The 16,965-nt window shown below is 45.9% G+C and overlaps 1 protein-coding gene across 4 annotated transcripts in view; it reads left to right on the plus strand.

The window, feature by feature from the left end:
- The window catches only part of RNF41 (ring finger protein 41), a 26,321-nt gene extending 11,163 nt beyond the window's left edge, over nucleotides 1-15,158 (plus strand). For 3 of the 4 annotated variants that reach the window (XM_060306698.1, XM_030866662.3, XM_030866664.3), the window contains 5 exons: nucleotides 6,554-6,666; nucleotides 10,389-10,660; nucleotides 11,359-11,494; nucleotides 11,918-12,021; nucleotides 12,823-15,158. In XM_060306698.1, coding sequence (XP_060162681.1) covers nucleotides 6,577-6,666; nucleotides 10,389-10,660; nucleotides 11,359-11,494; nucleotides 11,918-12,021; nucleotides 12,823-13,174 — 954 coding nt within the window. In that variant the 5' untranslated portion in view covers nucleotides 6,554-6,576 and the 3' untranslated portion in view covers nucleotides 13,175-15,158. The other variant, XM_070046482.1, reaches the window with a different exon arrangement.
- The last annotated feature ends 1,807 nt before the right edge of the window (nucleotides 15,159-16,965 follow it).

Genomic DNA, 16,965 nt, shown 5'->3' on the forward strand with positions numbered 1-16,965 from the left:
TGCAGCACAGCCGAAAGAAGAATCTGTATAGCAAAGAAGGGCAGTTGAAAGAATGAATGTTCACCAGTCAATGGATGGGGAGAGGAAGGTGGGAAGAGAGGCTATATTCTTTTTTTTTTTTTAATATAGATTTATTTATTTATTTTTGGCTGCCTTGGGTCTTCGTTGCTGCTCGTGGGCTTTCTCTAGTTGTGGTGAGCGGGGGCTACTCTTGGTTGTGGTGTGCGGGCTTCTCATTGCGGTGGCTTCTCTTGTTGCAGAGCACGGGCTCTAGGTGTGTGGGCTTCAGCAGTTGTGACTCGCGGGCTCTAGAGCCCAGGCTTAGTAGTTGTGGCGCACGGGCTTAGTTGCTCCGCAGCATGTGGTATCTTCCTAGACCAGGGCTCGAACGCGTGTTCCCTGCATTGGCAGGCGGATTCTTAACCACTGCGCCACCAGGGAAGTCCCGAGAGGCTGTATTTTTTTAAAATGAAAATATAGTCATATATACTTGTGAAAAAAGAAAAACTAAAAAAATAAGCAAAGAGTCAGTGCTCCCCAGGGTTCTATAGTCTTCAGACCAACCCTTATTTTCTGTTTTCATTCTGTATACTTTCCCTGTGTGGCCTCTGAAAACCCATCAGCTACTACCTTCATGATTTCTACTTGGAATCTCAAACTGTACATGTCTAAAACTAGGATCATTGTTTTTTTACCCCATCCAGATCTTTTTTTTTTTTTAATTCTTATATTGGTAAATAAGAATTCACCACTACTTAGCCAAGGCAGAAACAAAAGAGTCATCTTTTTATTACTTCCTGAACTAATATAGATTCAGATTCCTTCTTTTTAAATTTTTATTTGTTTATGTTATTTTTTTTTTGGCCACGCTACCCAGCTTGTGGGATCCTAGTTCCCCAACCAGGGATCGAACCCGGGCCCCCCCGCAGTAGAAGCGCAGAGTCCCAACCACTGGACTGCTTGATTCCTGATTCCTTCTCTGAAATGTCTTGGTTTGAGCCTTTATACTTTTTCTTAATCTGAATTTTAAATAAACTCCTACAAAGGTCTCACTTTCTCTAATCTTCCCTACCCCCTATATTTTCTGTACAGTTACCAGAATCTGCCAGCCTAAAACAGAAAGCTGATCATGTCAATTTCTTAAAAATCCTTCAGGTGTACACACACTTAAAGAATCTCCCCTACAACATTTATACTAATTACAAAGGAAAAAATAATAACTCTTAGAGTAGAGAAACCTGACAGACAGCACTTAACCAAAGGGTCAGAGTTAGTATCACCAGGAACAGTACAAATCAACATTATGTGCTCCTGATATGATGCATTGAGAACACGATGCCACTTCCTTGCTATTTTTGCCCAAAATGAAACCTGAATTTAATCATGAGGAAACATCAGACAAATCCAAATTGAGAGACATTCTCATATACCTGGTGTGTATTCTTAAAAATGTCAAATTTATGAAAGACAAAAAAGATTTAGTAACTTTTTCAGTTAAACGATTAAAGAAGCTTGACAATTCAGTGCATAACATAATTCAGCATAATCTTGAATGTTCTTTTGCTAAAGGAGATTATTGGGACAGTTGGAAAAATTGGAAAAAAGGTTTGTAAATATAGTATTACATCAATGTTAATTTCCTGATTTTCATAATCTTACTATCAATATATAAAATAATATTCTTTTTAGGAAATACAGTACACAGTAAAGTTATTTAGGGTTAAAAGCATCAAGTCTACAGTTTACTCTTAAGCAGTTCAGAAAATTTTTATCCATCTATCAGTGTATATATATAGCAATGATAAAATAAATGTGGTTAAATGTTAACATTTAGGGAGTCTGTATGAAGGATATATGGGATCTTTGTAAGTCTGAAATTGTCAAGATAAAAAATTAAACCCTGTAAATTTATGTCAACAAAAATCCTTCAGGTGCTCCCATAGCTTTCAGATTAATTCTAATCCTAGTGTCCTACCGCCTTCATTAGTCCTAATTTAAACTATCCCTCTCCAAACTTCTAATGCTGTATGCTGTCTCTTTGTTGTTGTTTGAGCCAGGATTCTTTTGGCTGTAAGATACAGAAGTGCAGGGACTTCCCCCCTGGTCCAGTGGTTAAGGCTCCGTGCTCCCAATACAGGGGGCCTGGGTTCGATCCCCGGTCAAGGAACTAGATCCCGCATGCCGCAACTAAGAGTCCACACGCTGCAACTAAAAGATCCTGCATGCCGCAACTAAAGATACTGCACACGGCAACGAAGATCCTGCTTGCCACAACTAAGACCCGGTGCAGCCAAATAAATAAATAAATAAAATTTTAAAAGGTACAGAAGCCCAACTCAAAGCTTAAGCAAAAAGAGGATACACAGGGCTTCCCTGGTGGCGCAGTGGATGAGAGTCCACCTGCCAATGCAGGGGACACAGGTTCGTGCCCCAGTCCGCGAAGATCCCACATGCCGCGGTGCGGCTGGCCCCGTGAGCCATGGCCACTGAGCGTGCGCGTCCGGAGCCTGCTCCGCAATGGGAGAGGCCACAACAATGAGAGGCCCGCGTACCGAGAAAAAACAAACAAAAAAAAGAGGTGTCTTGCAGAAGCCAAAGATAGGAAGGCAACTGGGTCTTGGGAACAAACCAGTCACTCTGAAGCCTCAGGACTTTCCAGCTCTCATCCAGACCTTTCTCACTGTGTCTGTTTCAGTCTTTTCTTTCCTTCTGTAGATTTGTCTTCCTCAGTCCACATGACAGGCAAAGAAAGACCAACTCATCTTTCTTGGTATCAAGCTCAAATTCTCAGAGATAGGATCCATTGGCCCTGCTTGGGTTGCATGCTCACCCTTGTCCCAGTCAGCTGCTGCCTAGGTTAAAGTCTCACAGTACTAGTGAGGCAGCTTCTCCTGGAGCCACGTGGATGAAAGAGAAAGGGAGTAGAATTCCTAAAGTGAACAACGCCATGGTCTGCACTACAGCTCTCAATAGTGGAGGTCCACAGGACAGTGACACTGGACTGCTCTTGGCTGTCTTACCACTGTCCTCATTGTTCAGTTCAGTGAGTTGCAACAAGGAGAATCACAAGGGGCCTTAGTTCTGGGTTTCACATTTCACTTTATGATGTCTTTAATATTACCCTTCATGTACTCACTCTAATCCATTACTGTTGATGGATTATTCAAGGGAATGTTGGCATAGGAACAGAAGGTCAGAGGTCTGAGGAGAGACAAATAGATGGATATCCCTATTTTAGAGGAAGATAGCCAGACCAAGGTGGTTTAGAGTGACAATTTCAGGGGGATTGTTAGTAAGCCCAAGGCCCTGAACTTAGGCCCTAGAGATGGAGGAACAAAAATACAGAGAAGTGGTGGTGATGGAGGTCAGTGTAATTGTAGCAGTGTCATTGGGTATCGTTGTTCCTATACAAAATGGGTAAAGAAAAATAAGTGGTTCCAAAGTGAGCCTTGTGATTTCTTGTCTCCATTAGCCTACATTAATCAGGATTTTTGTCAGTTTAAAGAGATAAAAACCCAGCTCAAACCAGCCTAAACATAATAGGGAATTTACTGACTCATGTAACTTATGTTCAGAAAATGATTGTGGCGTCAGGCATGGCTGAATCCAGGCCCTCAAATGATTTCACCTGAATTTGATTTCTCAGCTCTGCTTTCTTCATTATGGCATCATTTTTTTTTTTTTTTGGCCATGCTGTGTGACATGTGGGATTTTAGTTCCCCGACCAGAGATTGAACCCATGCCCCCTGCAGTGGAAGTGCAGAGCCCTAACCACTGGACCACCAGGGAATTCCCAATTATGGCGTCATTCTGTAAGTAGGCTGTCCTCATTAATGGCAGAGATGGCCACTGACCACTCTGAATTATACATCCTACCGCTATGCAAACACCATGAGAGTTCCAGTAGAAGTCCCAGGCATCTCTCTCACTGTCCTAGGTTGGGTCACATGTCCACTAGGAAACAGGTTCTGATTCCTGAAGGAAAATTGTGATGCTGTTTACAGAGAATGGGATGTTAGGTAGGCAAAATACATGTCCACTGTACTCTGCTGGGAAACTTCCAGTTAAAGCAACATTTAATCACACCAGACATTTTACTGTTTTGTAAAGAACTGTGCTTGGTGCTAAATTGGATGTAGCACTTGAGTTCCTACTCTTAAGGAATTTTTAATCAAGTAGTAGAAATTAGATATGTACATAAATAGGGAATTCCCTGGCAGTCCAGTGGTTAGGACTCCGCACTTCCACTGCAGGTAGCACGGGTTGGATTCCTGGCTGGGGAACAAAGATGCCGTGTGGCTTGGACAAAAAAAAAAAAAAAAAAAGTATACCTAAATAATGGTTACTCTTGTGTATTGAGTGCCTAGTATGTGCCAGCAGGCATTGTGCTAAATGTTTTATATGTATTGTTTCTTTGAGGGCAACTCTGTGAGAGTCACTTCTGTTGTTACTTATACCAATGTTATCTGTTTAAAAAGCCGTGCAGGGCTTCCCTGGTGGCGCAGTGGTTGAGAGTCCGCCTGCCAATGCAGGGGACACGGGTTCGTGCCCCGGTCCAGGAGGATCCCACATGCTGCGGAGCGGCTGGGCCCGTAAGCCATGGCCGCTGAGCCTGCACGTCTGGAGCCTGTGCTCCACAACGGGAGAGGCCACAACAGTGAGAGGCCCACGTACTGCAAAAAAAAAGAAAAAAGCCATGCAGGCTTAGGAAGTATACGTAAGCCTGCCCAAGGTCACACAGCTAATGAGTAGTAGAACCGGGCATCTAAATCCAGTCAGTCTTGACTCAGTCCAGTGCTGTACTTTAGCTTGCACTTGACCTATCAAGGCCTCTCTGCATCCATCCCATTCCCCACCCTTTTATTTATTTATTTATTTTTAAATTTTATTTATTTATTTTTAATTTTTGGCATGCCACGAAGCTTGTGGGATCTTGGTTCCCTGACCAAGGGTCAAACCTGGGCCGTGGCACTGGACCACCAGGGAAATCCCTCACTCCCCACCCTTTTAAATTGAACAGCCTGATTCTGAATTCCTGAGAACTACATGATTGACTCAGCTCATTTTTTTCAGGACATCACAGCTGATGGCTGGTCTGCAGATTGTCTGCCCTTATATCAGGTACCCATCCTTGCTCCAATTAGCCCACTGGCTGGATGTCCACAGGGGAATTTCACTTACTGTTCAGTGATGTCTTGTTTGGGTTTGACCCTTAGGAGCCCAAAGAAGGGGCATGGCAGCCTCGCTGCTCTTTGAGTCTTTGTTCTCCTGAACTTCCCTCCCATCACCACCACCTAAATTCAGACTCTCACTACTTCTCTCCTGCCTAGATGTTCTTCCTGTCTCTAATCTCACCCCTGTTTACAGAGTGATTCTAAAAAAGAACTTTTATCACATCATTCCTTTTAAGTGTTTCAGTGGCTCCCCATAGCCTTCAGGGTAAAGTCCAAACTCCTTACATAAGACTTCTCATGGCCTGGCCCTTACTTGCCTTCCCAGCCTTGTATTTTGACACTCCCTCTCTTGCACCCCTCAGATCGAACTTTTTCTGAACCACTTACAGTTGCCTGAACTCATCATATCCCCTCTTACCTTTTTTTTAAAAATATTTATTTTAATTAATTTATTTATTTTTGGCTACGTCGAGTCTTAGTTGCAGCACATGGACTCTTTAGTTGTGGCACGCAGGCCCCTCCTTGCGGCATGCAGGCTTCTCTCTAGTTGTGGCGCGTGGGCTTCAGAGCATGTGGGCTCTCTAGTTGTGGCACGTGGGCTCAGTAGTTGCGGCACGGGGTTAGTTGCCCCAGGGCACATGGGATCTTAGTTCCCGGACCAGGGATCGAACCTGCGTTCCCTGCATTGAAAGGCGGATTCCTAAGCACTGGACCACCAGGGAAGTTCCCTTCTGGGCTCTTAATATGCTCTTTCATGTGCCTAAAACCCTAATGCCCCACCCTGCCCTGGCTCCCCCCGCCCCCCACACACAACCTAGCTAACTTCTTGCTCGTCCCACTGGTGTCCTGGAAAACTTCTCAGCCTCCCTCTCCTTTCGGCCTGGGTCAGGTATCCACATCTCTTGGCCTCATAGTGCCCTGTGCTCACCCTAAAAGCATTTATCACTTCTTTTTTTTTTTTTTTTTTTTTCCGGTACGCGGGCCTCTCACTGCCGTGGCCTCTCCCGTTGCGGAGCACAGGCTCCGGACGCACAGGCCCAGCGGCCATGGTCCACAGGCCCAGCCCCTCCGCGGCATGTGGGATCCTCCCGGACCGGGGCACGAACCCGCGTCACCTGCATCGGCAGGCAGACTCTCAACCACTGCGCCACCAGGGAAGCCTATCACTTCATATTTTAAGTGTATATTTATATAAAATCTTTTCTCATTAGAATTAAATTTCTTGAGTCAGCTCCCCCCCCCACCCAAATGACTGTCACATAGTAAGCTCTCAGCAAATATTTATCGGACAAATGAACGAATCTTGGCAATGAGATCAAGTTGGCACATACCTGTAATCTTCTGAACTGGCCTCTTTTTTCCTCTGTTGTTCATTCCAGGACCTGGGTTTCAGTGATGAGACATGGGGTATGATGTAACCCGTTTCCAGGGGGATGTTGACGAAGACCTTATCTGTCCTATTTGCAGTGGAGTCTTGGAGGAGCCAGTCCAGGTGAGTCGGTCTGATGGCAGGTTTGGTGGGGCAGTAGATGGCAGTGGAGCTAGTACAAAATATTCAGGGACTTCCCTGGTGGTGCAGTGGTTAAGAATCCGCCTGCCAATGCAGGGGACACGGATTTGATCCCTGGTCTGGCAAGATCCCACATGCTGCAGAGCATCTAAGCCTGTGCGCCACAACTACTGAGCCTGCGTTCTACAGCCCACGAGCCACAACTACTGAGCCCACATGCTGCAACTACTGAAGCCCACGTGCCTAGAGCCTGTGCTCCACAACAAGAGAAGCCACCGCAATGAGAAGCCCATGCACACAACCAAGAGTAGCCCCTGCTCTCTGCAACTAGAGAAAGCCTGTGCACAGCAACGAAGACCCAACGCAGCCAAAAATAGATAAATAAATGAATTTATATATATGAAAAGAAAAACATAATTGGAACATTTGGAAATTTAAAAAATATATATTCATAGGAAATGGGGCCACTGTGTTCAGGTCCCCCGTCCCCCACTCCCCGCACTCCTGACACACACAGAATAGAGGTTTGGTGCAAAGGAGCAGTGGCCGCTACGAGAGGAATAGGGCCTTCCAGAGTCTGTCGAGAGGTGGACACCACAGAAGTACAGTGGTTCAGATTTTCTTCAGAGGTCACTGTGAGACTTGTGTGCTGTAAAATGGTCAACTGTTTCTGTCCTCTTGACAGTAGTTTGGTAGCTTCTTTTTCTCTTCAGGGGCTCTGACTAGGTTCCATCTTCCTACCCATGACTGAACTCCTGGACTCTTCTAATAAGTTCTCTCTCCATTTTCATGATACAGTGTTTCAGGTAATCAGCCGGTCTTCCTGCGGGCCTGCGTACTGTTTAACAAATCGCAGGTGGGGAACTGTGTGAACTGACCTAGTTTCTTCCTGGGATTTACTGAAAAAAAAAAAGTTTTTGATGCAGCCATGTACTCTGCATTTTGATATGAAAGCTGCCACCTTCACTAGGTCATTTCTCTACCGGCTTTGCCAGACCAGAGATAATTGTATCTTCCTGGGGCAGGTATGAGGAGAAGCTCATGATTACCAGGCAAGTATAATGAGTGAGATGAATTCTTAACCGTTGTATTCATGGGACACCATTCTGCACGGTCCTTATTGCCTATACTCTGTAAATACCAATTAATCCTCTGCCGCTCCTGGCTAGCTGGAGATAATCCCATTTTCCAAACCAGGACACCAGTTAGTGAGGTCGCATGACCCTTCCCCCACTCACTGCTAATACCACTCCCTGGGGCTCCCCTTGATTCTTGGAGTTTATTCTTACTCTCCAGTTTTCAACTACCCAAAGGAGAACAGATGCCTGAGCTGAATGAAAATCAGACTGCATTCCAGTGGCAGCTAGCCCTGGACCATTAGAAGCAGATTGGCTGGGTGTGGAGCAAGCTCTCCTGGTGGTGTCAAGAGGTCATGGGGTATGTCAGTTCCCTCCCCACCCTGGCAGGGCCTTGTCTGTTTTCTAGCACTATCATTTGAGGTGAGTCACATGTGGAGAAGTCAGTGGCAGTTGGTGACTAAGGCAGAACCTCCCCCCTCCCGCCCGGACTCAGGCTTTACCTTCTGAGGAGCAGGCCAGGTTCCAGACACATTTCCAAGGGTAGAAAGCCTCTGCTAGGGATGCTGATTTCCCTACATCATATTTATTTATTTTTTGAATAGATAATAAATTCATATGGTTCAGAAGTCAAAACAGTATAAAAAGATATATGGTGAAAAAAAAAAAAAGAGATATGGTGAACAGTCTTGCATCCATCTTTGTCCCAGTCCACCTAATCCCCCCATAGATAACCATTTTTACTAGTTTATTTGGTATCCTTCCAGTGTGTGTGTGGGCAGATACAAGCAAGTATGAATGTATATGTATATTTGCCTACCTTTCTTACACAAAAGGTACTGCATTCTATATACTTCTGCAGAGGTGGCAGGTTTAGACAGGAAGGTCACCAAAGAGGTTCAGTTGAGCTGAGATCTGAATGATAAGGGGCCATTCTGGCAAAGGGGAGCAGCAAAAGCAAGAGACAGGAATGAGCAGGGTGTGGACAGGGAACAGAGAGAAAGCCAGAATGGCTGAAGTCAGTGCTGGGAGCATGATGTGAGGTGAGGAGAGGCCAGAGGCACAGGGCCAGATCAAACAATTTTATAAGTCCTGAGCAGGAGTTTGGATTTATTTTAAGTGTAATCGGAAACCATTGTAAAATTTTAAGCATGATCTAGTTTGCCTTTTTAAACAATCACAGCTGCTGAATGTAGGATGGATTATAAAGAGGCAAGGTAGAAGTAGGAAAACCAGTTAGAAGACATAATAATATAGATGAGAGATGATCGTTTGAACTGGGTTATCGGCAGTACAGACGGGGAAAAGTAGACAAACAGGATTTTTTTTTGGAGAGAGGGCCTATAAGATTTTGAAAAGAATCAAATATGTCTTTAAGTGAAAAATAAAAATGTACTGACAGTTGGATTAATGATATTGAGAATGACTTCTTTCCTTATGAAGCCTTTCTGTGTTACAGTCTTTGGTGTCTGTGAGCATCTTGAAGGCAGAAACTGTCTGTTTTTTTTATCTTAAGCATGTAGCAAAATGTTTGGGACATAATAAGTGCTCGAGTCATTCATCCATGCATCAACATCTAGTGAGTGCCTACTGTGTTTGTCCCATGCTGGAGGCCAGATTGTATCTCCACAGAGGCCAGAGAGTCCTCTCTCTTTGCATTATCGAGGAAGTAGGCTGAAATATGATCTTTGTGAAACTGAAAAGAATGTGATTCTACAAAAATCTAGTCCTGTTTTGGAGGGTAGCCCTGGTCATTGGGACTCAGGGCAACGCCTCAGGTTGGGCCTCATAAAATAAGAACTTGGGGGAGTTCCCTGGTGGTCTAGTGGTTAAGGAATCAGCACTTTCACTGCTGTGGCTCACGTTCAATCCCTGGTCGGGGAACTGATATCCCGCAAGCCACTTGGTGTGGCCAAAAAAAAATTTTTTTTGAACTTTTGCCAGTAAATCTCTGCCCCCGCCTCCTCTCTACTTATCCCTCAAGACCCATATCAGATTCTGTCCTGTCCATAAATACCTGCCCTGATTGACCTAGACTGGAAAGATCTCACCCTCCTCTGGATTTCTTTGGCAATTATTGAGTATGTAATCCAGTTGGCAATTAATGTTGACTACTGGGCCTCCCTGGTGGCGCACTGGTTGAGAGTCCGCCTGCCAATGCAGGGGACACGGGTTCGTGCCCCGGTCTGGGAAGATCCCACATGTCGCGGAGTGGCTGGGCCCGTCAGCCATGGCTGCTGAGCCTGCGTGTCCGGAGCCTGTGCTCCGCAACGCGAGAGGCCACGGCAGTGAGAGGCCCGCGTACCGCAAAAAAAAAAAAAAATTGACTACCTTATGTCCTCTCTCTCATTGTCCTGGAATATTATTTATATCTCTTACTGTTATATAACTTTTTACTTGTTTGTCTTATGTCACAATCCATTTGGACTATTGGGCACAGGAAACATATCTGAAGCCTGTCCGCCACAATGCCTTGCCCATAGTAGATCTATATTTTGCTGTGACCCCAGGGACCTCTGGTCCTAGAAGCTGCGCAGAGGCTTGATTGGCTTTGCGGAGTTAATCGTACCCAGGCTCTTAGCTCCTGCTAATTCTCTTGTGCCCCTTTTGCGCTGCTCTCCCGTCTAGGCGCCTCACTGCGAGCATGCTTTCTGCAACGCCTGCATCACCCAGTGGTTCTCTCAGCAGCAGACGTGTCCGGTGGACCGGAGTGTTGTGACGGTCGCCCACCTGCGCCCAGTACCTCGGATCATGCGGAACATGTTGTCAAAGCTGCAGATCGCCTGCGACAACGCTGTGTTTGGCTGCAGTGCTATTGTCCGGCTTGACAACCTCATGTCTCACCTCAGTGACTGTGAGCACAACCCAAAACGGCCTGTGACCTGTGAACAGGGCTGTGGGTAAGATTCCTGCCCTTCTTCCGCCCACACAGATAAGGGCCTTCCTGTTTATACCCCTGTCTCTGGATCCCCTGCTCGCTAGCTGAAGAGGTCCCCTGCAGGCAAGGAGTGTTCCTGGCCCCCCTGGCTCCCTGCTCCAAGATCTCACCCGTGCTGCTTTCCGAGCTACGATCTTTTTGCTCTTGCTTTAATGAAAGAAGGGAGACAGCAATTCAGCAATCTCTGTGATACCACTAAAGACTGATATACTTTATTCCTCCCTTTCATCCAGTACTACTTTTCTCTTTGTCAGATTGACTGCTCTAATATCCAGGCTTCTCATATTCCTTGTTGTCCTATTTTTTCTTTCTTTGAGGTGTGAAATATTTGATTAAATACTGATAGCTAGGGCTGTGAATCTAGGGATTCTCAGAAGGAATGAGTGCACAGGCAGAATCTGTAGGAGGAGAGGAGAGCCACGTGGGAGATGAAACACTGTCTTAGACAGGGAAAGAGGCCCAGAGGAAGTAGACAGCAAAGGGACGAGGGAGAGCTGGGGAGAAGGAAATGAAGGCAATAAGCAAGAGGGCGCCTGAATGTTGGAAATGAATGAATGTTAGTCATTTCAGGTAGGAAAAAGCCCTCTCAGCAGTTATCTGCCTTTGCTCACATGTCCCATTAATGCTCCTATCCTGTTCTTTTCCCACCCTGGGTGGCAGCCTGGAGATGCCCAAAGATGAGCTGCCAAACCACAACTGCATTAAGCACCTGCGCTCAGTGGTACAGCAGCAGCAGACACGAATTGCAGAGCTGGAAAAGACCTCAGCAGAACACAAACACCAGCTGGCAGAGCAGGTAGGGCGCAGAGAACACAGGGCAGCACACGTCTTTCACATGCAGATAACCTCGCGCCCGTGGCCTGTGGGTGGCAGGCGTGGATGTGAGCGGCAGATCTGTGCGTGCGCTTGAGAGCCTGGTCAGTGGATACTCTGCCTGTGCATAGCAGTGAATCAGGCTGGAGCTCTTCTTGCTTCCCTTCATCCCATCAGTGGCATTCATTTACTTAACATTTATCAAATGCCTTCCCTTGAAGGCACTATGCTAAGCACTGGGGATACAGCTGGGAATGATACAGTCGTATCCCTGTCTTCATGAAGCTTCCACTCTGGTTGTTCCTCAGATCTCTCCATTTCCCTCATTCTCAGACAAACTTTTGTCTCTCATCTACTGTCTGTCTTAGCCATTATCCCTTGTTCTCCTCCCCCCCCCCGCCCACAGAAACGAGACATCCAGCTTCTCAAGGCGTACATGCGTGCAATTCGCAGTGTCAACCCCAACCTTCAGAGCCTGGAGGAGACGATTGAGTACAACGAGATCCTAGAGTGAGTGTCACTCAGGACGTGGAGTCATTCATCCCACGTCCTGGCACTGAGCCCTGGGGGGAGGGTAAGAAGAGGCCTGGGCTGGGGCCACTGCTTCTCAGGTGTTGGGATGAAGAACAGGGCCAGAGGAGGAGGCGATAACCTTCAACCCTAGCAGAGGATCTCATATTCTTTTGGGTGGTTGGAAGGGAAAGCTTACCCAAGAGTTAGATGGGTACCCACATGTACAAAGCCCTGTATTAAAGGCTGTGGGAGTGCTAGGAAGACCAAAAAGAGAAGATATTGTCCCTGACTTCAGGGAGCTTACAGTTCAGAGAAGAAGAGAGTACAAATCCAGGAAAGTGATCTAAAATACAGCGAAAACAAGTGAAGTAAACAAGCGAAGTCTAAGATCCCTTTCAGTTCTGGAGTTCTGCATAGTTCATAGACTAAACTGTGAGTCAGTCTGTATAGTGCAAATAGTGCTGCGAGGGACACAGTATAGAGGAATAATTGCTTCATTCAGTACACATTTGTTGAGCACTTACTACATGCCAGGCACCATGTGCTAAGTATTGGGATTTTTAAGAAAAATAACAGGAACCCTACTCTCGTGGAGTTTAATCTGGTGAGTAACATGTGGTGACACTCGGATGGGACCAACTAGGGAAAGATCTGGAGTTTCTGAACTAATGATGGAAGGAAAGAAGGAGGAATCGAGTTAGGTTGAGTGCAGAGCAGGCAGTCGTTCCTATTAGGAGAAAAGCCAATGCAGAGAAAGGGGACGAGCTGGACTGACCACCTCCAACTCCCTCCACACAGGTGGGTGAACTCCCTGCAGCCGGCACGAGTGACCCGCTGGGGAGGGATGATCTCCACCCCAGATGCTGTACTCCAGGCTGTAATCAAGCGCTCCCTGGTGGAGAGTGGCTGTCCTGCGTCTATTGTCAACGAGCTGATCGAAAATGCCCATGAGCGTAGCTGGCCCCAGGGTCTGGCCACACTAGAGACAAGACAGATGAACCGGCGTTACTATGAGAACTACGTGGCCAAGCGCATCCCTGGCAAGCAGGCTGTTGTCGTGATGGCCTGTGAGAACCAGCACATGGGTGATGACATGGTGCAGGAGCCAGGGCTTGTCATGATATTTGCGCATGGCGTGGAAGAGATATAGGAGATCTCGACGGGCTATCTGGAAGAGATGAAAATCAGAAAATCCTGTCACTCCAGCAGCGGGGCCCTGAGTCCTCCCCACTTTCCTTAATTCCGTGGCTAACGCTAGAGCCACACATCTCCCTGCTCTTCTGCCACTGAAGAGGGCCCCAGGGCACTCTGCTCAGGCTTTCAGGTGGGAAACCCAGATTCCCTCCATTTGCCTAATTTCTTCCCCTAAAATTTGTCTGTATATTTTCCATCTGGTTGGGAAAGTCCCCACCTCTATTTCTGTTTTCCTGCCTAGGGTCCTGGTTCCAGATGTTTTCAGAAAGCACAAAGATACTCATTTTCTCTAGAGGATCAGGATGGAGTGAGGCATCTCTAACTGTTCCCCTCCTCCAAAACCAGGGAATCCAGAGCAGGCAGGCCTTTGACTCTCTAAACAGCATTTAGGGGGCAGCTCTGGGGAGCAGACATCCTAAAGAAATGGTAAGGATGGAACAAAACCCTAGAAATAATGAGGCCAGTAGGCCATCGCTGGTGGCCCTTAGGGGAAGACTGGACCTCTGTGCCAAGCAATACCCTGTTCAGCCCACCTTAAAGGTGTGGGCTCCCGCCGGGTCTGCAGGTGTGCAGGTGGGGATGCCGAAAATTTCCAGATGAGCTCTTCTTTCCTACACTTTCTCACGATTAGGGAATGACAGGGTTGGGGTGAGGGGTTAGTCCATTGGGGTGAATATGCTCAGCAGGAAGCAGCTCTCTGGCTTTTGCTGAAATTGGGTAGGCACTGCCTCTGGCACAGGCCATAATAGTTCCATAGACTCCTCTCTCTCAGCCCTGTGATTGTAACTAGTTATTTTGATAATTTTCTTTGGCCATTGTTTGTTTATATTTCACTCCCTCCCTCACAGTTTTTCTTTTTTAAGAATGGCCTGATTATGGCTACCCCACTTTTCCAGCCCAGCCACATTGTTGGCAATTTAATTTATTTACTTTTTTTTTTTTAAGAAAGGAAAAAGAAAAAAAAATTTACAAAACTTAAAACTTTTCTTTTGCTGTTCCTATTGTGGGGATCTTTGGATAGGGTGGGACGGGGATGGGGTCTGTCTTATGTTTTTCCTTTTCAGCACAACCTTTGGCTTTAATATAGGAAAGGCTAAGGGAGCCCTTGGCTGAACTGAAGTCTGCCCCAGTCCTCCATAGCCCATCTGAGATGAGGAGCTTCCTCTATTCCAGTGATGGATGTGACAGTCCCGCATCAATGGCTGTGCCCTCTGGAGAACTTTGCTCCCAGCCCATCTAGGGTCTCACTGTAAAACTCTGGACTTCGAGTATTAATTTTGAAGAAATCCTGCCCGCCACTCCCCCCAACACCCGGTTTCCTTGGAGATATATATATAGCTGGGTTCTAAGCTTCATCAGGCAAGATGGGATAGAAATTATGTCTGAGTACAGGCTGTGCTGTCTCACCCGTATCCCCTTAGGACTTCAGCTGCATTTCGGGATGCCCAGGGCATTCCTTAATCCCTGGGGTGACTAGCAGAGTAAGAGAAGGGGAGGAATAGTGGGTATGATTATCGTGATATGCAGGTGGAAGTGGGGCTGGAGAGAGAGGCCATAAAGCTTCTCTTTTTGGAGCTTTTTCCAGGCCAGCTTGTGGTAGGTCTGGGTAGCTGGGTCATGGCTCCACTGGAACTGTGGGGAGGAGGGAATACAGCTTGAAGGGGGTGAGGAACAGTCATATGTTCCAGCTCCAGGACATTGTGCTCAGGAATTTGAAAACGCTGCTATACTTAGTCTGGTTACTACATTTCTTCCACTCCCCTCTGCCCCTGCCTGCCTTACCCAGGCCCATACCCTCCTGTTGTCACCCTAAGATGGAGCCAGGAAGCTCAGTTAAGGCTTCCCTACCCTTTGCACTAGTGTCTCTGCAGGTTGCTAGTTGTGTTATATATGTGCTGTTCCATGGTGTTGACTGCACTAATAATAAATCTTTTACTCAACTCTCTCAATTCTTAATTCACATCACTCCCCTCATGAAGGTTCTCCTCTGCTTTGGCCTTTCTCTCACCTTAATTCCCCTGACTTCTTCCTTGCTTTGTAACCTACTCTTGTCTTAGAACTAACCTCTGTTTTAGGAGGAGTTCTATCTGGGAGGAGTGTGCACCTCATATCTTCTTTGCCTTGTGTACCCTCCTACATCCTTCTCTCCTGACTCCTGTTCTGCACAGCTGAAGCACTCTCACCTGTCATCTGAATTGTGCTCTTTTCAGGGTTTACCTTTGCTCCAAATCCATGTCTTCCCTATGTGTTCTGGGATTTGCGGACATTTTCTATAGACGATATGCAAGTACCTTTCCCCCTTGTCCCACAAACACCTTTGCTTTGGAATCTGGGATTCCATTGAAGGCAGGGAAGCCTCCACCCCCAGTGTCTCCTAACCAAGAAAGTACACAGGAGGAAAGGAACCTGGAATGACTGCACCTGCTGTGGTTGTCAAATCTTGATAAACCCTTTTGTAGGCATTTGCTGCCACCTCCCTATCATGAGAAAGAAACTCTTTTATCACAGTGTACCATATTATAAATTTGTTGAGCATTTATCGTGCACCTAACACAAATCTAATAGCACTCTAGATACTTTAGTGGCGCCAAAAAGAAAAGCATAAGGACATTCCTGTGCCCACTGAATTTACTACACTTTCATACATACGAGGTCTGATTAGAAGATACTGATGAACGTATCACAGTATAGAGCACAAGTGGCAATATATGTACTCTAATGAGACCGGTAGTGCTTTTTTTTTTTTTTTAAGCTTCAAAATTACTTTTAGAACCTGCTGCTCATTCTTTTGAATGTCATGAATGATGCCAAATCTTCCTTTTAAGGTAGATTTGGTTTTTTGGAAACAGTATTCATTGAATATCTATTCGCCAAGAACTCACTAGGGTGGGGCTGGGGGGGGTGGTTCATGTAGCCAAATGGCACCTACCTTCAAAGAACTTACTCCCTAATTGAGATGAGTGTATAAGAAGACATCATAAATGTGGGAAGTGGATCTTACCACAAGCAATATGTGAGCAGAGGGAAGATAAAGCCACTGATTCTGATAGGTTCCAGGAAAGACTTCTCCAAGAGGTGTATTTGTTTTAGATCAGAGGTTGGCAAACTACAGGTTGCATGCTGCTGCCTGATTTTGTGGGAAGAGTTTTACTGGAACACAGCCATGCCCATTTGTGTTATGTGTATTGTCTATGGCTGCTTTTAGATTACAGCAGTAGAGCTGAGTAGTTGCCATAGAACTACGGACCACAAAGCCTAAAATGTGCTATTTGGTCCTTTACACAAAATGTGCCAACCTGTTCTAGACTTTTAAGGTCAGGACAGTGGGCAGGGAAGTAGAGAGGGTTTGTTGTTTTTTTACTTTAGTATATACATTTGAAAATTCAGAACATCTTTCTACGTTGCCAAAATAACAAATGCTTAAAGTTAACAACGTATCCTTAATCTAATACAAATCTATGTTCACCCTTCCCCAGTTGGTCTAAGAAAAGTACTTTTAGAGCTGATTTTTGTCCAACCCTGGATCCAATCCAGGAACCATGCCATTACAGAAGGTTATGTGTTTTAACTCTCTCAGTCTGGATTCCTGGAACAACCTTTTTTTGGTAACACTTATTTGTTGAAGAGAATTGGGCCAGTTGTTTAGAGTGGTCTCGGATTTGACTGATTGCTTCTTCACAGCGTCCTTTAACTTATTCCTCTAACCCCTATTTTTCCTAAACAGGATTAGATCTAGAGTCAGAGAGA

Source organism: Globicephala melas, chromosome 10, assembly GCF_963455315.2.
Source record: "Globicephala melas chromosome 10, mGloMel1.2, whole genome shotgun sequence".
NCBI lineage: Eukaryota > Metazoa > Chordata > Mammalia > Artiodactyla > Delphinidae > Globicephala > Globicephala melas.